The sequence below is a fragment of the Heptranchias perlo genome, chromosome 10, assembly GCF_035084215.1.
Source record: "Heptranchias perlo isolate sHepPer1 chromosome 10, sHepPer1.hap1, whole genome shotgun sequence".
In the NCBI taxonomy this organism is placed as follows: Eukaryota; Metazoa; Chordata; class Chondrichthyes; order Hexanchiformes; family Hexanchidae; genus Heptranchias; species Heptranchias perlo.
The window spans coordinates 63,451,305-63,477,068 of NC_090334.1; the positions used below are offsets into that span (position 1 = coordinate 63,451,305).

Below are 25,764 nucleotides of genomic sequence, written 5' to 3' on the forward strand. Positions count from 1 at the left end.
AGGAGCTAGATAGATTTCTAGACATAAAAGGCATCAAGGGATATGGGGAGAGAGCGGGAATATGGTATTGAGATAGAGGATCAGCCATGATCATATTGAATGGTGGAGCAGGCTCGAAGGGCCGAACGGCCTATTCCTGCTCCTATTTTCTATGTTTCTACGGCATAAGTGGGAAATCCTCCCGCTATGCTCATCATGTCATGGATTCATAGTGACCAGGGGAATTTGTTCTCTTTTACTGCTGTAGTTTTGGTATTTAAAATTGTTTTCATCTACTCTCCTAAAGGTGTTACTTCACCAAAGTGATCGTTCTTCACTTTAAACCCAGACGTTGCGCATCAGCAGGCTATTTGACCGTGGAAATCAATGTCAACCTTCCCTCTGCCAAATCTTATAACCGTACAATTCCCAGTATTAAACTGTATCAGCCATTCCTCCACCCACTGGTCAAGCTCATCAAGGTCCTTTTGAATTTATGCGCATTGATATTCAGCATTTTTCAGCTCCCAATTTGCTATCATCTGCAAATTTGCATACTTTGGACACAATTCCTTCTTCTAAATCTTTTATAAAAATTATAAACAGCGGCCTCAACACTGAATCTTGTCGTACTCCACTGGCAACTAGATGCTAACTGAATGCCTGCCAATGCACAACAACTTGTTTTTTTTATTCGTTCATGGGCTTCGCTGGCGAGGCCAGCATTTATTGCCCATCCCTAATTGCCCTTGAGAAGGTGGTGGTGAGCCGCCTTCTTGAACCACTGCAGTCCATGTGGTGAAGGTTCTCCGATAGTGCTGTTAGGAAGGGAGTTCCAGGATTTTGACCCAGCGACGATGAAGCAACGGCGATATATTTCCAAGTCGGGATGGCGTGTGACTTAGAGGGGAACGTGCAGGTGGTGTTGTTCCCATGTGCCTGCTGCTCTTGTCCTTCTAGGTGGTAGAGGTCGCACGCAGGTTTGGGAGGTGCTGTCGAAGAAGCCTTGCAAGTTGCTGCAGTGCATCCTGTGGATGGTACACACTGCAGCCATAGTGCATCGGTGGTGAAGGGAGTGAATGTTTAGGGTGGTGGATGGGGTGCCAATCAAGCGGGCTGCTTTGTCCTGGATGGTGTCAAGCTTCTTGAGTGTTGTTGGAGCTGCACTCGTCCAGGCAAGTGGAGAGTACTCCATCACACTCCTGACTTGAGCCTTGTCTTTTGCTTGTTGTCTACCAACCAACCATTTGCCAATCCATTTTAATACATTCCCATCTATTCCATGGGCTTGGACCTTATATAGTAACATATTATATGAGACAGTGTCAAATGCCTTCCAGGAAGATAACATTCACTGTCTCTCCCCTATCTACTCAGTCTGTCATCTCCTCAAAGACATCCAATAAATTAGTCAAGTATGACCTCCCACTTCTAAAAACATAGGTGTCACATTTGCTATTTTCCAAACATCTGTGATTTAGCCTGAGTTCAGTGAACTCTGAAAAGTATCTGCAAGTAGACCCGCAATCGTTTGAGCCAATTCCTTCAGAACGCTGGGATGAAAGTTGCCAGAGCCACCTGCAATATCTACTTTGAGCTTCAACAATCTCCCCAATATGTCCTTTCTATTTCAATCTATAAAAAGCTACCTTTAAACTACCCTCAATTCTGGAATTTCTCCCCCATTTCTCGTGTGAACTGTATTGAAAAATAACTGTTAAGTACTCCATCAATTTTTCTCTCTTCAGACACCACTTCCCCACTGTCATTTTTAGTGGGCCAACTATTTAGTGGGCACCCTTTATTTACTCCTTACATACTTAAAGAATGCTTTACTGTTCTGCTTTATGATAACAGCTATGCTTTCCTCATGATATCTCTTTGCAGCCCTAATCAGTTTCTTGGCATTCCTTTCCTGAACATTTGAAAAATGTTTTCTCTTTCTCCCTAATGCCCACAACTTTGTTAGTAAGTCAAACTGGTCTTACTCTTTTATCGTGTCCGATGACCTATTTCAGGGAAAAATTGCTTTTGCATCTTAAAAACGATCCCGTTGAAACTATTACACTTGCCTTCCATATCGTCTCCTCTCAGCATCTCTTCCCATTTCACCATCCCCATGTATTCCCTCATATCATTAAAATTAGCTTGTTCAAAATATAGCTTTTTAATTGGTATTTCGTTTTCTACCCTCACCTACCCTGAATGTCAGAACATTGTGGTCACTAGATCCCAAATGTTTCCTTACTTATACTTTGCTTATTGTTCTTTCCTCATTCATTAGAACTAAATCCAGTATTGCATTAACTTCTGTAGGTTCTTTAATGTACTGTTTTAGAAACGAGTTCCTCGCAATTTCAATAAATTTCAGCTCCCATGCAGCTTGTCCCTATTGAATGTCTCTCACACTTTTCCTCTGTATGTCTCTGTGTTTCTTTCTTTCTGTGTGTTTTGCACTCTATTCCCTTAACCTCCTGTAGAACCCTGGCTTTAAACCTTTGATGGCATTCTAGTTCAGAACCCTGAACCTCCACTTGCTTCCAGGCCAGGGAAGGGAGGGAGTTGAAGGACCAGGGAAAGCAGTGCCTGGGATGAGAAAAGAATGAGTAAGGAGGCTACGGCTGGGAGCGAGTGATTTGGGTGAAGGGCTGGGAGAGAGTGACCAGGGAGACTAGAAAGTGAGCATGCAGGCAAGGCTGCAAGGGAGGCCAAGAGTTCATGGGAGAGAGCAGCGAGGATGGGACTTGCCTGTCTGAGACCAGGGGGCCGATTTTAAGATGGCTGAGCGGGTGCGTTCGGGGCGGGGGGGGGTCTCCTAAAATGGGGGAATCCCGGAGGGGGTCCGGAGCCTGGCTCCAACCCGCCCACTTCTGGGTTCCCCAATGACGCGTTCGGGTGCGCGCGCAGCTCCCGCATGCGGGACTCCCACCGGCAATTAAAGCCGGCGGGATGACAATTTAAATACTTACTTATCTATCTGAGGTACTTGACAGACAGCATTGACTGGAGATTTTCGCAGGGGTTCAATTTTCATGGATCCTCAGCGTGTTTCCCGTGCTGTGGGAAACACTCTCTGTTGAAGCAGAAGTGTTTCAGTCAGCAGCCAGTGGGAGATGCAAAGGATTTTTTAACAGTTGGGAGGAATACCTCATTTATTGCAGCAGGGCACTCTGTCACTTCAGACAAAGTTTTGGCTGCAACACCTTTGTCTTTCCACTCAAGATTATTAATTTATACCCTAAACTCTGCTGTGCAAACACATTTACCTACTTTGCGGACCCCCTCAAACTCATACCGTCAGGATGGGGGGGTGGCACCATGGCTGCATTCATCACTTCATCCGAGGATGAGCAACATCACCAGCCTCCCCAGGCACGCCGTCCACCTCCGCCACATGGAGCTCCACAACACAGTGCTGCACCACAGGCACCTGCACAAAATAGTCGTGCAACTGCACATACACCCACTGTAGGGTCACCCAATGGGTGGCATCAAGTGTGGGTGTTCATGGAGAGCCTCATGAAAGGGACTTATTGCACAAGCCAGTCAAGAATGGCCAAGACGTGGCAGTAGTGGTGACAATATAATATTTAATGTGAGTTGAACCAAAATCAAATATAAATAAAAACATGACAAACCGTCAAACACCCTTGTGCATCCCCTTCATGCTCACAAAACCTTTGCCTTACGCTTCCTACTACTCACGCAACCTGCCACTACCTGTAACTGCAGCAAAGGTAGTGGCAGGTTGCGTGAGGGTGACCGTGAAAGAGATGCATCAGAGGGTGAGTATCAGACAGAGCCATGAGATGGTATGAGGATTGGGTTGAGTGGTAGTGGTGGGATGAGTACTGGGGAGGTGAGTAAGTGCAGGTAAGTTGAGGATGAGGTTTGAGTGGGTGTGAGGAGTGATGTGCTAGAGTAGTGTTGGCAGTGCAGAAGGAGTTGTGGGGTGGGGGCAATGATGTGGAAGATGGAGTGCAGGAGAATGAGTAAGTGTGTTCACTTTGGCTGACCTAGTTAGGTCATTGAAGCGCTTACTGCACTGTAACCAGGTGCGGGATATGTTGCTGGTGCTGCTGACCTCCTCTGCCACCTCGAGCCAGGCCTTCTTGGTGGCAGAGGCAGGCCACTTCCTCCCGTCCGCGGGGTAGAAGATCTCTCCCCTCCTCCTCACCCCATCCAGTAACACCTGGAGTGAGGCATCATTAAACCTGGGAGCAGCCTTTCCCCTGGGCTGCTCCAGGCTGTAATTTTGGCTGTTTGCTGCAGGAGCAGCAATGGAGGACTGCCCCTTTAAATAGGTCTCCTCCAGCTGACGGTCTGTTATGCGGGTGCGCAGTCCGCCCGCTGCGCAGGTTTCCGACGGGAAACCCGGAAGCCAAGGTAAGTGGCTTCAATTTACCCGCGATCGCGTGGGGAACGCACCGATATGACTGAGCAGGTTACCCACGCGCCCAGTCACTCCCCCGCTGCCAACCCACCTCCCTGGTAATATCGGGGCCCAGGAGTCAGGAGCAACGTATAGGTCCCCACTCGCAATATGAATTTGGAGAAAATCCTCACTACTATTATTATAGAAAAAACTACAGCAGTAATACATTTCACATTGCTGTCACTTCCAGGTCCCAGTACTTGTTGTAAAGCAGATTTTATTTAGAAAAAAGTAATACTGTTGTCATTCTGCCATCATTCTATCGACGTGTTGGCGTAGATGTATAAAACTCGCGTTTGAATTATAATTATTAAAAAGTTTAAAATGTAGGTTTATAAAGTTCTCAGAGGATTTGAATAAATCATTTTTTAATATTTGAAATCAATGGAAATGAAAATCAGGCAGCTTTTATAATAGGCGGCCAATCCGCAATGCCAGTTTTATACCCGACATCAAGTTGAAACTCTACCTTTGGGGGAGAAGGTGGGAGGCACATTTCACACTACCTCACAGCCCAATCTCTCAATTTTCCCCCACAAGAGCACAGAAGGTGAAGCACAGAAATTCAGGATCAGGAGATACAGCAGTGAAATCTGGGGCTGGAAACCCCACAGGATCGGAAGTGGGGCAAGGAATCAAGGAGTAGTGGTAGTAGAGGTTGGAGCCATGGGGAAAGGGAAAGATAGACATTTAAGAAGTGGCAGTATTGGGGCTTGGAACCAAGGAATGAGGGCAAACAGAAGTTTAGTCAAGGTGGGAACTGCCTCGGCAGTTGAATGCCATTTGTTCATCAAATGGAAAAAAGAAAAAAAATTGCACGTTGAGAAATTCTGCAAACTGCATGGATGCTGGGATCGCGGTGCACGATTAACCCTTGCCTGGTCTTTGAGATGCAGGCAGCACATAACATTTGTGCTGCCTGCTTTTTTACATGATTGCTGCGTGCAGCAAGCAATACCTGTGCTGTTGAGCGGCTGCTCACCAGCAGGGGGCCCAGATATCGGAAGTGGCTAGCACCACTTAAAGTCAGCCTGCACCTCTTAAAGGGGAGGTGCACTGTGGCTGCAGGAAGTGGTGGAAGTCAATGGTGAAGTGAATCTGTGCTACAATATAGTGAAGCATGGTGATGGGAACTCCGGAATTTTTAATGAGCAACAACTGGGCTGCTTAAAGTTTGGAGGACTCTTATATCTTCAAAATATAAGACACGGGTCTGAACAGAGATCAGAAATCGCACAGGTAAAACACAGATGCGGGTCCCGTCCTCATGTTTACAAACTGTTGAGTTCTTTCAAAACATTGAATAAAGGTTGCTCACAGCTACATCTCACATCCTCCGATCTGCATGTCAGACCCCACCAATCTGCGGATCTGAGTTTGTACCAGGCCTGCGAGAGAGTGTGCACCAAGGTTTTCGGATGATGCACTAGAGGCTTTGGTGCAAAAGCTGGGGGGGGCGGGCACATCCAATATCCACAGGGGGGCAAGAGGCCCTCCAATCATATGCTCAAGAGGCAGTGGGAGGTAGTAGGGGACGAAGTCGATGCCAGGAGCATAGCACCACGAACATGGATGCAGTGTAGGAAGAAGTTCAATGCTTTGAGACGAGTGGCCAAGGTGCATGAGTTCAACTGTCAAGTGGCATATCCTACCAACTGCACCACTAGCCACATTCACTGCTCCACGCACTACCCTACACCCCCCTTCACCCACCTACCAACAAACTTTTCCAATCAGATGCTTCATCTCGGCCTCACACATTACCACTATTGCAAGCCGCACACCCACAACTCACAGGTCACATTCACTGGCAGCTATTCAACCATGACAGGCACATCATCCAGACATCTTGCAGGACACTCAATGACACATATCCCGCTTTCTTGAAGGAGAAGGTGGCACATAACAGGAGGCAGCAAGTGGCAGTGGCTCCATGGAACATGAACCTGCCGTCCTCTCTCAGGATGACAGCATTCCTGTCCCACCCCTGCCTCTCCGCCAGTGCCCTTTCTGTTGCCTGTCAGCTGGCCAGCCCACTCCCCGTAGAGTATTGAAACTTTATGATAGGAACATATGAACAGGAATAGGCCATTTAGCCCCTCGAGCCTGTTTCACCATTCAACGAGATCATTGCTGATCTGTGACCTAACTCCATATACCCACCGTAGCCCAATATCCCTTAATACCTTTGGTTAACAAAAATCTATCAATCTGAGATTTAAAATTACCAATGAGCTAGCATCAACTGCTGTTGCGGAAGACAGTTTCAAACTTCTACCACCCTTTGCGTGTAGAAGCGTTTCCTAACTTCACTCCTGCAAGTACTGGCTCTAATTTTTAGGCCATTTCCCTCATCCTAGCGTTCAATTATAGGAGACCTCCAAAAACAGGTACAAATGCATCAGCAGCCAGAAGCAGTATTCCAGCAAAGAACCTGTGCCTCCTGCATGACCCCTTTAAATAGCGCTGGTAGGGGTCCTCCACGCTGTTTAAGACCTGTTCAGCTGTGCGAGGTTAAGAAGGTTGGCTGGAGCATGGAGTTCCAAAATTGCACCTTTAAATCAGGGTTTCACACTGATCTACCACGTCATCCCACTACTTTACATGCTGCCGGCGTTCGTTAAGTGCGCATGCGCAAACACCTTTACCAATATGGCGTCCTGCGCATGTCACGCGGGAAGTGTGCGCGTGAATCTTGGACGCCTTTTTTGGTGCTTAGGAGTCCACACTGCTTCTACACAACGGGCACTATGTGGCCCAATTTAGCTCCCCATATGTTCAGAATGCACAGATATGACTGAAAACTTTCTCCAAATGTTGAGATAATATCTATTCAAAGCTTTTAAGAAAGGCTGGAGCATTGAATCAAAAACTTTAATGAAGGTATTAAAAGACAATTCAGTTGCTAAATTTAAATCATGTTATTGTGAAAAATATCTCATTTTTGATTTTTAAAAAAATTGTTTAAAACCTTATTTTGGACACTAGAAATTTCAGTTACTGAGAAAAAATTGACAATCAAATTTTTTTTCAAAAAGCATTTTAAGCGATTTGTGGGGAAAAGATAATTCAGCACCACCTGGTGGTATGGCAGGTCAGTGTTGTCATTTAACATTGGAATTCTTATTTGAGCGCTAGCTAATGGCTAATGGTGCTGCAGTTAAATGTAACACGCGAGTTACTCAACAATTTAATATTGGAATTCTAATTGGAAATGCTTGCATACCAGGTTTCAATGGAGTACGTGCCTTATGCAAGATAGGTACTGAACCAGAGCGGGTAAAGCCAGCGATTCAACTAAATAGTACTCAAGACTCCAAACAAGTGGCTAACTTGGCATTACAAAATCAAATGCTAGAAAATGCATCTACGTAGCCTTCCAACCACTTATATTAGTGCTGTTAATGTTGCAGAGAGGTAGAGATATGCAGAGCTTGCAACAACTTTTGTCCCCAAATTTTGTCTTGAAGCGTTAACTTTTGCTGCGTTGCCGGCAGCCAGCTTCACAGGTGCTAGCTGCCTTCTTTTAGCTTCCCGATACTTTATACTCGAGTTTAGAGGGCATGTGTCAACAGGCTCCTTAGCCAAGCCAGGCCCTCTTCTCACTTAAAGGCCACACATCCACTTTCCATTAAGGGCCAATGGATAATCAGGATGTAGAATCAGTATGGGTGCAGCGAAAGTAAACGTGGGTCACTTAGAGGCAGAGACAGAAGAAATGGCAGAGACATTAAACAAATATTTTGTATCTGTCTTCACAGTAGAAGACACAAAAAATATACCGGAAATAGTGGGGAACCAAGGGTCTAATGAGAGTTAGGAACTTAAAGTAATTAAGATTAGTAAAGAAAAAGTACTGGAGAAATGGGACTAAAAGCCGACAAATCCCCTGGACCTGATGACCTACATCCTAGGGTTTTAAATGAGGTGGCTGCAGAGATAGTGGATGCATTGGTTGTGATCTTCCAGATTTACCTAGATTCTAGAACGGTTCCTGTGGATTGGAAGGTAGCAAATGTAACCCCGCTATTCAAGAAAGGAGGGAGAGAGAAAACAGGGTAGGCCAGTTAGCCTGACATCAGTAGTAGGGACAATGCTAGAATCTATTATTCAGGATGTAGTAACAGGGCACTTAGAAAATCAACGGTTTTATGAAATGAAAATGGTGTTTGATAAATCTATTAGAATTTTTTGAGGGTGTAACTAGCAGGGTAGATAAGGGGGAACCAGTGGATGTAGTATATTTGGATTTTCAAAAGGCATTTGATAAGTTGCCACACAAGAGGTTGTTACACAGGATTAGGGCTCATGATACTGGGGGAAATATATTAGCATGGATTGAGGATTGGTTAACAGACAGAAAACAGAGAGTGAGAATAAACAGGTCATTTTTGGGTTGGCAGGTTGTAATTAGTGGGGTGCCACAAGGATCAGTGCTTGGGCCTCAGCTGTTTCCATATATATTAATTACTTAGATGACGGGACCGAATGTAATGTATCCAAGTTTGATGATGATACAAAGCTAGGTGGGAAAGCAAGCTATGAGAAGGACACAAAGAGACTGCAAAGTGATATAGACAGGTTACGTTTGTGGGCAAGAAGTTAGCAGATGAGGTATATTGTGTGGAAATGTGAAATTATCCACTTTGGTAGGAAGAATAGAAAAGCAGAATATTTTTTAAAAGGTGAGAGACTTAGAAATGTTGGCAGGCAGAGGGATTTGGGTGTCCTTGTACATGAATCACAAAAAGTTAACATGCAGGTACAGCAAGCAATTAGGAAGGCAATTGGTATGTTAGCCTTTATTGCAAGGGGTTTTTTAGTATAAGAGTAAGGAGGTCTTGCTGCATTTATATAGGGCTCTGGTGAGACCACACCTGGAGTACTGTGTACGGTTTTGGTCTCCTTACCTAAGGAAGAATATACTTGCCTTAGAGGCAGTGCAATGAAGGTTCACTAGATTGATTCCTGGGATGAGAGGGTTGTCCTATAAGGAGAGATTGAGTAGAATGGGCCTATATTCTCATGAGTTTAGAAAAATGAGAGGTGATCTTATTGAAGCGTAAAAAATTCTTAGAGGGCTTGACAGGGTAGATACTGAGAGGCTGTTTCCCCTGGCTGGAGAGTCTAGAACTAGGGGTCATGATCTCAAGATTAGGGGTCTGCCATTTAGGAACGAGATGAGGAGGAATTTCTTCACTCAGAGGGTTGTGAATTTTTGGACTTCTCTACCCAAGTGGGCTGTGGATGCTCAGTCGTTGATTATATTCAAGACCGAGATTGATAGATTTTTGGATACTAAGGGTATCAAGGGATATGGGGATAGGGCGGGAAAGTGGAGTTGAAGTAGAAGATCAGCAATGATCTTGTTGAATGACAGAGCAGGCTCGAGGGGCCTTATGGCTCACTCCTGTTCCTATTTGTTATGTTCTTATAATAATCAAGGTTGAAAACCCTTGCTGATTTTTCTCCTCCTTAGCCAAAAGAAACTGAGATGAATTGTAACACACCTACTGTTGCCCACAGATGAGATCATTTAACTCAGTTCAGGCCTAGAAGTGGATCTGGAAACTTCACATGTATGTTGCTTAGTACTGCATTAGGTGGAGGTTTTATCCATTAGGCTCGGGGGAGCTCAGCTCACAACTTACGGGAAAAAAAACATTTTTTATGGAAAGACGAAACATATTGGGCATCTGCAATCTGAGCAGGACTCGACAGTTGTGACAGCCAGGATTCCACTTTGGCAGAGGATAAAGATTTGTTAAATACTCAACCACAGCTTGCTGAGATGGAATGGTGAGATTGTTCCACCCGCCAATAAAGATATACCTCAGAAGGACCAAGCTCATTGCAATCTTTACTGCTCTGTGTGAGTGGCAACCAAAGTGATTTGAGTATTTGCTTCAAACTGTGAACAGCACACTTCCATTTGCTACTGCTGAGCTATAAGGCGGAGTATCTGTCAGGAGTAAGCAGGAGACTAGCTGCACCACAGATATGGTAAACAACTTACATCTTGTAACAGTGAGACTTAATGCAGCCTGAGGCAAAACATACTTCGTCAAAGGTGAGCAAGAGGGACTACATTTGGAGCAGCATCCTGCAGAAGTTCTATACAAACATACAGAGAAACAGATTTAACAATCTATCAGCTTACTGACAAGATTACCAGCATTGATTATTATACAATTAACAGACCAAAATGACTTTAATTAAATGAGAAGGGCTTAAAAAGATATCTTCCAAGTGCAATGCTATATATTCCCTAAATAGATAACTATGCTGTGATAAGCACGTCCACTGCATTTTACCCCTGAGAAAAAGGAATGACAGAAGTGACATTAATGCCAAAGGAAAAATGACAAACACACAAATTGATCATCTCAATCTCACATTTGTTGTCAAAATAACTGGCTATGAAGTTGACAGAAGTGCAGACCTAATATAAGTTAACTAGTAATCACTAACCAGTTATACCATGCCAATGAACTGCAGATCAGAAGGTTGTGTGAAGGATGAGTTTACATCTCGAGTCCTTCAATCAGTCCGCTATTCTCCATTTGCTGATGGAGCATAGTGGAATCCACTATTACTAATTCATCATGGTTTCTGCTACTATTTCAGACATTCTGGGCACGATTTTAACATTGAAAAACAGGTGGGTTGGGGGCGGGGGCATTCAAGATCGCAACCATTTCAGACTCTCCTCCAACCCCAGGAGATGGGTTGGTCACTAAAACCTTTCAAGGAGGCTGCGGGCCTCCATTTTTGCAGATTTTGCAATTTCAACCCCTGGGGGCCGGGATTTCCGGGCCTTCTCCTTCACGCCTCATGAGAGAAGGCGAGAAGTTCCGAAACTGCACGTAAATGCCTTTATGGCACAGCTTGTGGGCCCGGAGGAGCAGGAGTGATTCCCCCAGGCCCAACGAGCCTACCTGCATCGACCCCCACAACGTTCGCGGACCCCCTCCCCAACGAACATGGACCACCCCATAACGACTGTGGATCCCCCGGATCTCCAGATCCCCCCAATCGATCATGGACCCCCGCAATGACCCCCGATTCCTCCCCCAACGATTGTGGACCCCCACGATGACCCCCGATCCCACCCCAACAATTGCGGACTCCCGCAATGACGCCCAATCCCGACAACCCCCATGACTGACTCCCCCCACCCCCCCCCGGCCCCCATGTCCACCGGTGCCCCCATGCCCATCAGTGTCCCATGCCCATCAGTTTTCTGTGCCCACCCATGCCTATCAGTGCCCCATGCCCACATATACCCCGCCCCCCATCCATACAATTAAAGACTTACCTGAAGACTTACCTGAACACGTCCTCTCCCTGGCTGCTCTCCCGTCCAAAATCGTAAAGGACATCCGGGAGACCCATGCTTCCGGGTTTCCTGTACACAATTTGACCACCCCAGCCCCCTTCCCAGCTCGGGGTCAAAATCATGCCCTTTGTTTTTATCCTGGTCATTGCAACCTTCATGAAAGAATAACCAGCCTCAAATAGTAGGAGAGTATTCTCTACCGTAGTTGAAATGCTGAATGAGGTAATGGTTGACACTCCACCATACGATAGAGCAGTGAGGTAAATGCACTACAACATATGCACAAGGGAACACCATATAGCTTAAGGCAATCTAAGTAACCTTAATCTAAACGCAAAGGGGTAAAATTGGATCGCGCTGACCTGCCGGCACGAACTTGCCGTAAGGAATGATCCCTACGCTGGAATGGGTAGGCCCGATGCACACTCGATTTGGGCTTCGGGCTTCATTTAAATTACACCAGCAAGCTTCGGATGCAGCCTCTGGCAAAGTGGATTTAAATTTCAGGCTGCTTTGTCACTGGCAGAGGCCCTCAGGTGGTCCTGGGAGGGGGGTGGGGAGAGGCAATCAGGAGGGGGCACGCAATTGTCTAGGACTGCAGGAGTGCTCCTCCCAGCTCCACATTCAGGTAAGTGTTTTTTTTAAGAACTTACCTTTTTGGTGGCGGCCTCCCATGGTCCCTGAGTTCAGCGCTGGCTGAGTTCAGGGCAACCCCATTTTGGGAAGGGGTCCTGAAACAGGTATTATGCCTCCTATTTGCATATACAGAGGGCCTAACAACTGTTTCAGGTGTGGGTCCTGGACGCCTGTACTTCAGCCGTTACCAATATGGCAGGTGGTGCAATTCCAGCGCACAATGTGGGCGTGCGCGCTGCCCACCATATTGGATACATACGTGCCCGTTTTACGCCTGTAAAAACAGGCGTGGCGTTAACGAATTTTTAGGCCATAATCTTTCTTAGCCCACCTTACATAAATGAAGATGTGCATAGGGTAGGGGGGTGTTAATGACCTGAAGAATATATAAAATAGTACTATTTGATACTTGGTGTAGTACAGTCAAAATTTACTAAAACTTACTTTAGATTCTTTGTACTTTTAACTAAGCAGACAAAATGATTTTCATGGCTACATTCAACCAATTTGTAACCTCAAAAAATGAATTACATATAATATAGCATAACATGTTTACGATACACTGTTCGTGGACTTACCATGTATAATATACACTGTGTTAGTACGCTGTGATATTAGGGAATGTATTAATGCATTTGCATGAGGTTCTTCAGTCTATTATTTTAACAAAAGCGTTAGCTTAATTAAAATTAATTAAAATAAATGGGCTACTGTCTTCATTAAACAAGAGAAAGGACTTACATAACAATGAGTTAACACATCAGTTAGTAATATTATAAGGAGCGATTTGAACCCATTTGCATATCATTCCTCCATAGTATGAATCTTGTGTTATTCGTCTACACCATTTACTCCAGCAATCTTCAAAACAACATTTAATCCCCCAAATTATGCAGTGGGGTACAAATGTGCAAGTGGTTAATGAAGTCTGTAATTCTTCTCTCCTCTATTTAAGTGAAGGTATTAATCCATTTATTTTAAATGGGTTAATGCCGGGATAAAATAGTGGGGAGAGTAATTTCAGAAGTTAGTACCCCACGGTGCAGTCATTCTGCAGTACCCATTACATGACGCTTCCATTCTTCTTGTGAAAAATCAGTAGCTGCTATAACTTTAAGGGGACCATTTTGCAAAGCCTCACTGCTGCTGGACATGGACAGGTCAGTAACAGGGCTTTAACACTGTAGCGCTGATTCTCCAACCTGTGCTCACAGTGCTGGGAGCACAGCCTCATAAATTATGCCTTATATATAAGTTATACAAAACTACACTCATCTACACACAATTACCACATGGCAATAATCCACCAACAGCAAGATACTGAAACTATCTCACAAATTTCAAATACTATCTTCAAGTTATTGGTTACATGAAGCTCATTCTTATAAAAATCCACTTCTAACCAACAAGATATACAACCATCAGGGCATTGCAATAGCCTCCCATCCAGCAGAAGTATTTTTGTTGAATAACTGAATAACACAAACAAAATTAAAAGCACTGTGGATGGAGTTAAAGGCAGCACTTGTTCAATTTCGTGGTTCAAGTAGTGTTCATAAACTGCTCAAGTTTTGCTCTTCTGGAATATGAACCATGAAGATGTAATTTTTTTTTTACTTTACCCACCAAATCCCTATTCTATATTTTCTCCTTAACATTTCATGCAGGCGTGACTATATTATTATAACCGTAAATTCCGCATTAGAGGTATAGCAGCTCTAACTATAAGTTATTATCATTTATAAAGGCTACGTTCTGTTTTGGCTTTTATGCAAATTAACTGATGAAACAACGAGGGAGACAATTCACGTAAAAATCCCCCACAATAAACCAACCAAACACTCGCATGATCCAATTTGGTCCACAGAATATCAAAAGTATAAGCTTACCTTTTTATTGCTTTGTAGCAGATAATTACAGCTACCACCAGGAAAGCAAGCGTTGCACAACCCACTGCAATTAAAATGACCATGTCCGTCCACCAGGATTTTAACGGGGGATAATCTGTTGGCTTTACAGCTACAACAAAAAGAAACAACATTTTTTTGTATATTGTGAATTCATACTTGTGATAAGCAGTGTTCTAATCAGTCTGGTTAAAAATGTTGGGAAAAAAATAACAAGAGCATCACATCTCTCCCAACTCACAACATTTGAGAACAATGAATATACAATTTCCCAAGATTGGTAACCGCCAGGCTCTACAGACTTTATTATTACTGCCATTTTACCACAATTTGAATAACGTTTTTGTACAGTCCAGCTATGAAGCAGTCATTAGTAGATTTTTTAAAGGTTTTTTGATTGTTGGAACTGGCTGGCAGGAATTTCTATGCTCAAGTGAGGAAGCTGAATTAACATACAAAACTGAAATAACACATTTGTTAAAGCACTCTGAAGTAAAAGTAAAATTTCTCTGGAAGTCAATTCATTTCCTTCAGACTGTCAGACTCAGTAATTCCTCCAGGCCAGCTCTCTCAATGTCATCAATATTCACTGTTTTAAAAAAAATCTAAATCAATAGATTAACCTTTAGACTGAAGATATTATTTTCATATGTATGACACTGCCTCTAGAACCAATTATTGTAGGATCAATCGTTACTAAGTTATACCTAATAATTCATCTTATTTTATTAATTCAGGCACTAGGAAAACCTGAAATTTGTTATTAGGTTATCCAGTCACAATTTGTTACATGTTTAGTCACAGTTAAAGCAACCAAGCTTCTTCCTCTTCAAAGTAACCACACAGGAATTTTGAAGCAGGTTAAACGAGTCACAAGGCATCGCTATATATTACTATTTTAAAATTATCCATTTCTCTCTCCCATTTACAAGTGTCATTGTTTTAGTGCAATATTTAGACATTTGAAAATATTAACCTTCATATTTTTTGACTAGAGGCCTTTTAGTTGCGCAGGTGATCCTAAGACATCAGGCATGATTTTAGCCTGGAAAAACAGGTGGGTTGGGGGAGGGGGCAGTAATAATTGCAAAAATCTAAAACCCGCCCATTTCCAGTTTTCACGGGGGCGGGACGAGGGGTGGGCAACCAACCCGCTCTCAGGAGGTGGTCGGACATTAAAAGCTTTTAACGAGGCTGCACGCCTCCATTTTCAAAGCTTTTTTGATTTTAGCCCCTGGGTGCCGGGATTCTTCGGCCTTCTACTTCACGCCACGTGAGAGGAGGTCTGAAGGCCCAAAACGGTAGATAAGTGCCTTTATAGCATAACTTGTGGGCCCGAAGGAGCAGGAGTGCCTCCCCAGGCCCAAGAAGCACACCTGCAGCGACCACCCCCACGATCTCCAACCCCCCACCACGATCTCCGATCACCCCCTACAATATCCGCTCCAACCCCCCACGATCTCCGACTCCCCCACAAACTCCGACCGCCCTTATATCTCAGACACCCCACATGTTCTCCAAACCCCCCCTCAAATGATTGCCCCCCTCCACGATGTCCCCCGACCCCCAGCACCCCCCCCCACCCATCTAACACTTACCCATTCATGTCCTCTTCCTTCTTCTTCTCCCGTCCGACTGAGAGCCAGCCAGTCAATCAGGCCGGCCTGTCGGGCGGGAAACCGGCAAAAAAAGACATCCTTACATCAAAATCATAAGGTCGTCCAGGAAACCCGTACTTCTGGGTTTCCCATCAGGAATTCCACCCCCCCCCCCCCAAACCCTCTTCCCGGCTCCGGGCTAAAATCATGCCCCTAATTGGCAAATTTTAAACCTGCATACAACTAAAATCAGAAATACTGCAGAATATAAGTTTGTTGCACTGTGTGAAAAGTATACAGGAGTTTAAGGTTGAAGTTAAATTGTAATTCTTCATTTGATTCTTAACTAGTGCAGATGTTGACGCTCTTTCTTTAATGCACCAAAGAACCTACAATAAATATTGATGTACAATGAAGAATTCTTCAGAATTATGCCTTTCTGTATGTCTTATTTTAAATTTAATTATTCTAAGCTTATTTTAGAAATTTTAACACATATATTACATATTTCATTCCTGGCCTCAGGCTCTCTTTATATGTATAATCTGCATTCAAAAATGTCAGATCAAATAGTAGATTTTATTTTAAAATATTTGTAGACTCAATCAAATGGACTGATGCAAACCAATTTCTATCCACAACATCCAGATTACTGCCTAAAATGTATCACTAATATCAGATTAAGGTAGCTGCATTAAGTTTCCTGTGACCTGACTGCAAAATGTGACAATAACTCTTCTGGCATACAGCACACGTCTGCACATTCCACGTCTAAGAGACTGCAAAGAGATTTGCAGTCAGCTCCCTGATCTTTTCTGAAAAAAATTAGTAGGGCCATCAAAAGCAAGATATGGAAAATAGTTATGCCGCGTGACAGGAATCCAACTTCTAAAATATTCCAGGAAATTTATCGCAGAAGTAAAATTGCATAAGAAATAAATTGGAGCATTGCCAAAAACATAAGGAAAAGTCAAATGAGAAGAAGCCCTTCAGTCAATGATTTTTAAAAAAACATTTAAATTATTGTAAACTTATCAAGGTTATTAATGCAAGATAAGTGGAAATTTAAAATGTTATAATCAAATGGTCTGATTCCTTGCACCTCACAAATCCCAGAAGCAGCAAGCACAATATCAAGTATACCTAGCAACAACCTCAAAATCAAATTGGAGTGCAGAAGGATCAAATCTTTCAGTCTATTTAATGTATTTGATAACTCTTACAGGGATACTATTAGTACATAATTCTCATTATTGAGTCAATGGTCCAGTGATCTACCAAAATCGGTATTGTAGTGTTTTAGTCAAATCTTGTTTTATTGAGGCCAAGAACTTATTAATTCCTACAGTGCTGAATGAGGGAAAATGCCTTTATCTGGATAGTTGAAGCAGTGTGCTGTGAGACAGCATAGCACAGATATATATTTAATAATGTGCACACATTACAGCAAAAACGTTACCTGAGTGGGATCCAAGACAAAGTGAAAAGCTAAAATAACTCAAATTAAACGATTTGTAATTTCTTCAAAAATGCCTGAATGTTGTTAACTTCAGATCATCTCAGGTTCACTTAAAAATGTATTGCCTGTTCCTTTAAAAATAGCACAGTGCAAGCACAGAGCAACAAATGACCCTTTGGTTCACACATACGGTTATTTTGCCCATCTCAGGGTAGGGATTTCCACTTCAATGGGCGGGTTTTTTAACAGCCGGGCGATCCGCTCTAACAGTTTCCACCCAAGCGGTGAAGGTGAAAATTACTCTCCTTATTGTTTCACATGGTTAACACACAACAGAGCATAGGGGGGGTGTTCAAGGCTAACTATCATTTTTAGGAAGTCTTGTTCAAAAGATTAAATCAGCTGCGACAAGATGAAATAAAGAACACATGCTAGAAAGTATGAGAGACGTTAAAAGAGGTTCGAAACTGGGAACACAAACTCTACTGCAAGATCGCCAATTGAAATCTGGGAGGTTTGCCAGAATAAATATGTCTGCAAGAAAGAGTATTCAATCTTGTAAAAGTTGTTATTGGTATACAAGGCAACGGACTAAAACAAATGATAAAGCTGTCATGCGTTCACATTGTCTGAGAAAAATCTTTGTAAATCCTTTTTAAGTCACAGACAAATAGATCTTGGACCTCGTAGTAGGGGATTTTGGTATCCCTGTAACCTTCTACATGCTAATTGCCTCGGGAAACTAGACATAGTTAAAATAACATTACAGAGAAATACCATTTTGGGAGGTCGTTTTGTTTCAGTCCATTGATAACCAGACCAATGCTTACTTTAGCCTAAAGGTTTTAAAACACACAAGCCTATAAATTGCAACAACAATTTGGCAGCAGCTATGTGAAATTCTGTTAATTTCATTTAATCATGCACTTTGAAATAATCAAATACAAACCTTTTTGTATACAAACTAGATATTTTGAAAATAAAAGGAAAACGATACTTTACTGCCAGGTAAACTGTAATAGCCTCAACTGGGCATAACCATCTTGGGATTAGTTTCAATATTGTCTAGCATCTTGACAACTTGGACTTTGCAAATTTTCATTACTTCCGGTTTTTCTTAGCAGTGGTGGGTGAGATTTTTAGTTGTCTTTCTCAATGGCTCTGAAATTACACTGTGGGACAGGAGTGTATGAATCATAGAATCATGCAGCACAGAAGGAGGCCATTCAGCCCATTGTGCTTGTGCCGGAACTTTGAAAGAGCTATCCAATTAGTCCCACTCCCCTGCTCTTTCCCCATTGCCCTGCAATTGTTTCCCCTTCAAGTATTTATCCAATTTCCTTTGAAAGTTACTACTGAATCTGCTTCCACCACCCTTTCAGGCAGTGTGTTCCGATCATAATAACTTGCTGCTTAAAAAAAAATCCTCATCTCCTCGCTGGTTCTTTTGCTAATTATCTTAAATCTGTGTCTTCTGGTTACCAACCCTCCGCCAGTGGAAACAGTTCTCTCTACTTACTCTATCAAAACCCTTATAATTTTGAACAACTGTATTAAATCTCCCCTTAACCTTCTCTGCTCTAAGAAGAACACTCCCAGCTTCTCTGGTCTCTCCACATAACTGAAGTCCCTCATCCTCAATGATTTACAAAATTCCCCTCTTGCCCATTTCATGAAGGCGTTAACCTATTTTAAGTGGGCTAACACCTCAGTTAAAACAACAGAGAGGAAATTCAGACAAATGAGTTAAGCATTTGGACGTGAGTTTTCCCTGATGTAATTTCAGGACCTATATTTTTTGCTGCCTGTAAATTCCTAAATCTGTCCTACGATAATGTCAAGTACAATTATTGTTCCACAAACAATTATGACTGTTATGTATAGAACAGTATCAGTTATACTATAAAAAAAAATGCTATGCAAATTACAATTACCACACGACATCACCTTTACCATTATTCATTATCGTAGGTGCCTAACTGAAAAACAATAACTCTATACTCAGTAAAATCACATATTCCTTATTGATTATTTCCACGCAATCAAGAGAGGAAGATAGGAATTAAGTTACTTTTGCCACTTGTCAATTATTTCCAAAAGCTTTATACCACCTTCAAAGCAAATGCGGGTGTCACAGAGACATTCTGTAGAGAAGGTTGAGGGAGGTGTTTCTTAAAAAAAATGATTAAAACCCTTACCTTTGGTTGGTGGCCGCGGGGACCACTGAAGAATCCTGAGCGGGGCAAACCTGACGTCTGCCCCACTCATGGTAACAAATTTGTCAATGCGATCCATTAACAGGCATTAGGTCCCTAATTTACACAGGCAGCTCGCCCCATGAGAGACATCAATTTCAGGTCACCTGCCTCACCGGCAGCAGCCCTCAGGTTAAGTCCCGGGGTGGGGGGGGGACAGGGTGTTGGAACTGGCTACGGGAGGAGGTGATTTTCTCTTGCACTATTCTATCCAGTTTTCCATTCCGTGTATTTATCATTCTTTGTATGAAGAAAAATTCCTTGGAAGGCAAACTAAGGCAAATTCTTTGAATTTATAGTATTATCGGCTTCTTTAAAATGAAGAGAGTAATCCATAACCATAGACTCTTTTACTCAAGAGTCAGTAGTTATTTCCTTCCATCACTGTTGAAGTCCATACACATAAGGTAACAATTGGTTTCCTTAGGGGTTCTTAGAGACCAAATCCAGAGGAGAAATACTTGAACACATTAAGAATAAACCATGTCTTAGAAAGGCGGTTCTTGTGAAACCATTGCTGGCAGTTTTGGGGTCATTGTAAGACTTTGGGTTTTGTTACCCTCTTGATTTCCCAATTTTAAAAAAAACTTTGTCAAGGTTTTCTCAACCTGACTAAAAATATCTGTTTACTGTAGAATTGTAGCTCTACCACTAAAGTTTGAATGTTAGGCAATCCAAAAGCCCAATAGTGTGCGAAAAATGTCCTGAGAATAGTAGTTTAGGCACCTAAGTACGGTTCTGTACACACTGCTTCATATGTTGAGGCATAGAACAATTGCAAAATGCATTGCTACTTCCCTATTTGGTAGACAGAGTAGTTTGTCCAGTACTATTACTCATTTTCTATATTAGGTAACATTGTGGCTTTGAGGTACATTATGATTTTGGAGGTGCATTTTATGCTTCTAAATCTAGATCATAGAGATGGATTTTCATCTTTACTACCTGGGTGGTAATCTGGCAGAGCGGACTGCCCGTCCTTTACGGAACCTATCTGATTTTCATTCCATTGAAACAGGTGAGTTCTTTAAAAGGTGGATTAGATTAATACCCAGGGGATAAAGATGAAAATCTATATAAAAGAGAAAAAAAAAGATGAAAATCTACCCCATGGTCTCTTGTGGTTTCCCAGTCTGGGATTATACTTGTCAGGAACTCAATGTCTCAATTAACTGCAATTTGTCAGCCCATTAGTCTTAGTATCCAAAGAATACATGTTCGCTCACTCGTGCTCTCTCTCCCCCTTCTCCCCTTCTTTCCCCCTTTGTGAATCTACAGCTGTAAACAGGTATTAAGAGAATCTGATTGAGGTCAGAGACAGATTTTCAGGCTAGAAGAAGCATGTCCAAAAAGGCCAGTTTTGAGGGGTTTTCGTTCATCAATTGTACTTGTCTGCAATCACTGTTGGTACTGGCAGGCCTGCAAAAACTTACCTTTGCGAATGTAAGAGGCATTTTGGGATTTCCCTGTCATCTAGGACTCCAAGATGTCCACGAATAGGGTTGACATTGCTTGTGTGCTAAAAAAATAAAATTAGAATTTACCATCCCAAGGGTAATGCTTTTGATGATTAATTTAAAAATAGTCATCATCAGCTTGGCTCAGTGGTAGCACTCTAGCCTCTCTACCACTCTCACTTCTGAGTCGGAAGGTCATGGGTTCCAGCCCCACTCCAGGACTTGAGCACATAATCTAGGCTGCTACTTCAAAGCAGTATTGTGGGGTTACTGCATTGTCAAAGGTGCCGTCTTTTGGATGAGATGTTAAACTGAGGGCCCAGCTGTCTTTTCATGTGAACGTAAAAGATCCCCTAGCGCTATTCGAAGAAGTGCAGTAGAGTTCTTCCGGTGTCCTGGCCAATGATTATCCCTCAACCAACACCACTAAGACAAATTGACTAGTGATTTATCTCCCTGCTATTTGTGGGATCTTGCTTTGCATACATTGGCTGCTGCATTTGCCTATATAACACAGTGTCTACACTTCAAAATAATTTACTGACTTTGAAGCACTTTGGAATGTCCCAAGGATGTGAAAGCAGATGTATAAATACAAATTCATTGCACTATATCCTCAACTCAAATGCTGCCACCATTTCTATGCTTTATCTGATTTAGGTACAGTGACTGTCGGGGTAGTGAGCCTACTGCATCTCTCCCAACCCCACACACTACCTGGAAAATGACCCCAGACTGCAGGTGGATGGAAATACACAGAGACAGTCCCTTCAGTATACCTATGTTGAGAACGGTGGCCTCGATTTTAACCCAGGGCGGGATTGGTACGTGGGGGAGCCAGGGCAAGCAACAAGCTCGTATGCTGAGTCCCAGAGAGATTTTAGCTCCCAGGCCTTATTTACAAATGCAAGATCAGACTCCGTCCTGAACCCAACCGAAATCACTGCCTGGTTGGTGGGTGGCAGCAGGAATTCAGGCGGCAGGAGGCCACTGCTGGGGACCTGAAGGAATGGTCCCCAGCACAAGTTAAGTCTATTGGAGGGCTCCAGCAGGGGAATCCCCATCAAGGGAGGCAGGGGGATGTCCGGGGCAGAGATGGCCCAAGGTTTCCTTTTTGGGCAGGGAGGAGTACTCTAGCTCCCCTTGATCCGCAAGGAAACAAGAAAACCTACCTTGCTGGGCCTCTTCTATCCCTGGCTGCTGTTCTCAGCAGGTATTGCCTTTCGAAGGAGTTACCATTGCTCCCCTTGAATTCAATGGAAAGGAGAATCGGGCAGGGGGCATATAACAGACATTCGATCCACCTGCGCTCAGAGTGAAAATTATCCCTGGGGCCTCAATTTAGCATTTCATTCAAAGAAAAGCATCTCCAGCAGTGCAGCATTTCCTCAATTCTGCAATGATGTGTCAGCCTAGATTACGTGCTCAAGTCCTAGAGTGTAACTTAAACCCACAACTCTTGACTCAGAGGCAAGAGTGCTCCGCTGAGCCATGCTGATTCGCTGTACTGTAAATTGCCAATGTGGTCTAAGTAGACCAGAGTCTGAAATGCTTTGAAATCTGACTCCCATTTCTATGTTGAGCAGTTCAATCTCTGTCTCTATCTCTTTCTCTTTCTTTGTGTCTCTTTCCCCTGTCCCCTCTTTTCTAGTACAAGAGCCAGCAGTGATATTAAAATCACAAACAGATCATCAGTGGCTACATAAAAGGTTGAGAATAAATAAAATGATCATAATCAAATTTAGACCGTGGATTTCATCCCGGAAGCTAAAATTGTTTTAGCCTAAGGTACCAATTTTATACTGCAATTTTTCCATTTGAAAAGAGCAGAGAAAGTCATTCAGCTTTTTTTTAATGCTCCGCACAGTCTTTTATCTATTATATGTCACTGCCCTCCTTCTTCAAGAAGAACATCCGCTAAAAATGATTCAGAAATCAGTGATGGTTGAAGGGATTGCAGAGACACTTGCATCTTTGTCTTTCTTTCCTACCATCAAATCTCACCATACAGCATTTTCAAAATTGCTTTGTTATCCCTGAATGGACATAGATTAACTGATTATTATATTTTAAGGTCATGTAGGATATGCCCCAATCACAAAAGATGGTACCTCTATTTGGCCCCCGTAGCATTAACTGTATTTCTGGAAACCAAAACCTCAGTTAAACCTCCAGCACTGAAGACCTGTCAAAATAAGAGGTGGAGTTTTACTGCAGCAGGCCCCCGAGGTTTCAGGTTACCTGCAAAGATTTTTTTTTTGTAAACAATTTTGGGGCCTCCTCCTTGGGTTACATTCCATGAGCACTTGCAGAGGCCCCGAGTGCTAAAAATATTCAGGACCCCTCCACCAATCTTGAGAGCCATTCTTAGAGTCCCATGCTCATCTCACTGTAATACGCCTGCCTATACATGGGCAGGTGCGCCCTCTACCATCAGGCCTGGGCACTGGAAAATGAACGGGGAGGTGGAAATAGGCATGGTCATGGTAGAGCGTGTCGCTCAACACTTTTCCACCAACGCCTACCCCAGATCCTCCAAATAATTATCAGGGCACAGCTGGAAAATCTAGCCCTGTGCCCCTAAAATCATCCTTGTCATTCAACTCTTAATCGTTTCTGACACATCATTGTCCTTTTGAAGGCATGGTGTTCAAAATTACACACAATATTCCAAATGTAACCTCATCGCTAATCTATACAGGTTGAAATAACTTGCATTACCTAGTTAACTGCCTCTTTATATTTATCATAAGACATGATTACCCTTGTTGGCAGCTTCACATTGACTGGATACTTTCCAGTGAATGGTCAATAATCACTTCAAAATCCTGTTCCTTTTTTATCTTTTTTAATGCACAGTCCTTCATTCTGGAGAAAGGTTTCACATTTCCTGTTCCAATACTTTTCACTTATTCACAATAAAGTCTATCTGCCGTTCCTTGATTTGTTCAAATCCCTTCAAGTCATAAAAGTAATAGAATTCTTGTTGTAGGAAGAGGCCATTCGTCCCAATATGTCAGTGCTAAATCTCCCACTGGAGCTATATACTCTAATACCGTTTAACCTTTTTTTCAAGTGTTTAGCTAAATTCCTCTTAAACATCATAACTAGCTTTGATTCCAAAAAAATTCTTTCTGATCTCTCCCTTTACAGTCCTAGTACTAATCCTGATTTTACAACCTCTTGTTACTGATTCCTCACCCAATGGAATTAATATTTCTATTTACTTTCTCAAATCCTTTTAATTAGATACCCTTAATCTTCTCTGCTCCCATGAATACACCCCTACTTTTTATGTCTCTCATCAAATGCTTTCATTCTTTCTTATATTCATCAGCTGGCCACACATCTCAGTGTCATCAGCAAATGTTGTTACTGAACAGCAGGGCACCGACAACAGATTCCTACGGAACTCCACTAAACACTGGCTCCAAGCCAGACCTTTACCTATTGATCATCATCTTTTTCTTCCTATTTCTCAGACGTTTTTCATCCAATACACTAATCTAATTTGACATTAGTTCCATAGACCTTAATCATCTTTACAAACCTAATGTGTGGAACGTTATCATCAAATTGGTTTCTAAAAGTACAAGCAGATTATTTTCACCATATGACCTTCATCATTCTTTTTACCTATCTCCTTAAAGAATCCTAATAGATTTGTGAGGCATCTAAATCCACACTGACTATCCCTTATCTTCAGATGAACATTGTGAGCATGCTGTAAAATTATTTCAAACATTTTCACCACTACGATTGTTAGGCTAATTTGTTTATAATTCCCACATTCTTATCAATGGAAAAGTTTCTGATCAATATTAACTCAAACCGACCATACAGGTTTTGTTTCAGATTTTTTTTTTCTTTACTAGAATTAGAGGCATCTGGATTGTTTGAAAGCAATCCAAATAGAATATATCAGATTTCTGTAATAAGATTAAGACATCACCTTCATCAAAGTACACCGTGAAAGAGGTTAGCTTTTGTCAACAGAACATGGCGTGGGATATATAATATAAAAAAAATGTTTAACAGCTGCTAAAATATACAAATTGAGAAATTATGTTAAAAGTGTGCGGTGTATTTGGAACTAAAACTGCATGAAGTTTAGTGCGCTAGGCTAGACAAGCTGCTAATAACCAATTACCAAAGAAAAATGTCATCTAAATGAAGAGCAACAAAGGAATTCAGCCCCACAAGGAACCCATGGACATAATTTGGATAAAAAAGGGACATTGCACAATGAGTTTGGTGCAATAGAACTTCAGTAGCAAGCATTGGGGTAGGATAATAATCCAACATCTGTTTGCAAATTGTTATAAGCAAAGCATCGGAGAAGCGGTAAACCATATCATTTGTTGCTTACATGTGCTGGACGATGAGGTTCAATGAGGACATCACAAGGAATCAAATGTCTAGACTGTACCAAGTGCTCAGGTAATCTGACCTCTGGGTAATATTAGTCTAGAAATTGCTGTTGGTGCACTATTCATTTAAGGGTTAACTGTGGGTTACTACATTTCTAAGAGAATGTACCCCTGCTGGTAGGCCAGGATTTTTTTTGTTTTCAATCTGTTTTTTCTCTCCATCATGCTGGGTTAGCCAATGAAAAGGGAACAGCATTAATTCTCTAAAACAATTGGAAATTGCAATTAGGAAGCACTCAAGCGTTTGAAATAGCACTGGGAAGGCTAAG

The 25,764-nt window shown here is 42.5% G+C and overlaps 1 protein-coding gene across 2 annotated transcripts in view; it reads right to left on the reverse strand.

The window, feature by feature from the left end:
- prima1 (proline rich membrane anchor 1) overlaps window positions 1-25,764 on the reverse strand; it is a 162,912-nt gene that overhangs the window by 110,025 nt on the left and 27,123 nt on the right. For both annotated transcript variants that reach the window (XM_067991945.1, XM_067991944.1), the window contains exon 4: window positions 14,279-14,408. In XM_067991945.1, the coding sequence (XP_067848046.1) occupies window positions 14,279-14,408 (130 nt within the window). The remainder of the gene's footprint in view (window positions 1-14,278; window positions 14,409-25,764) is intronic.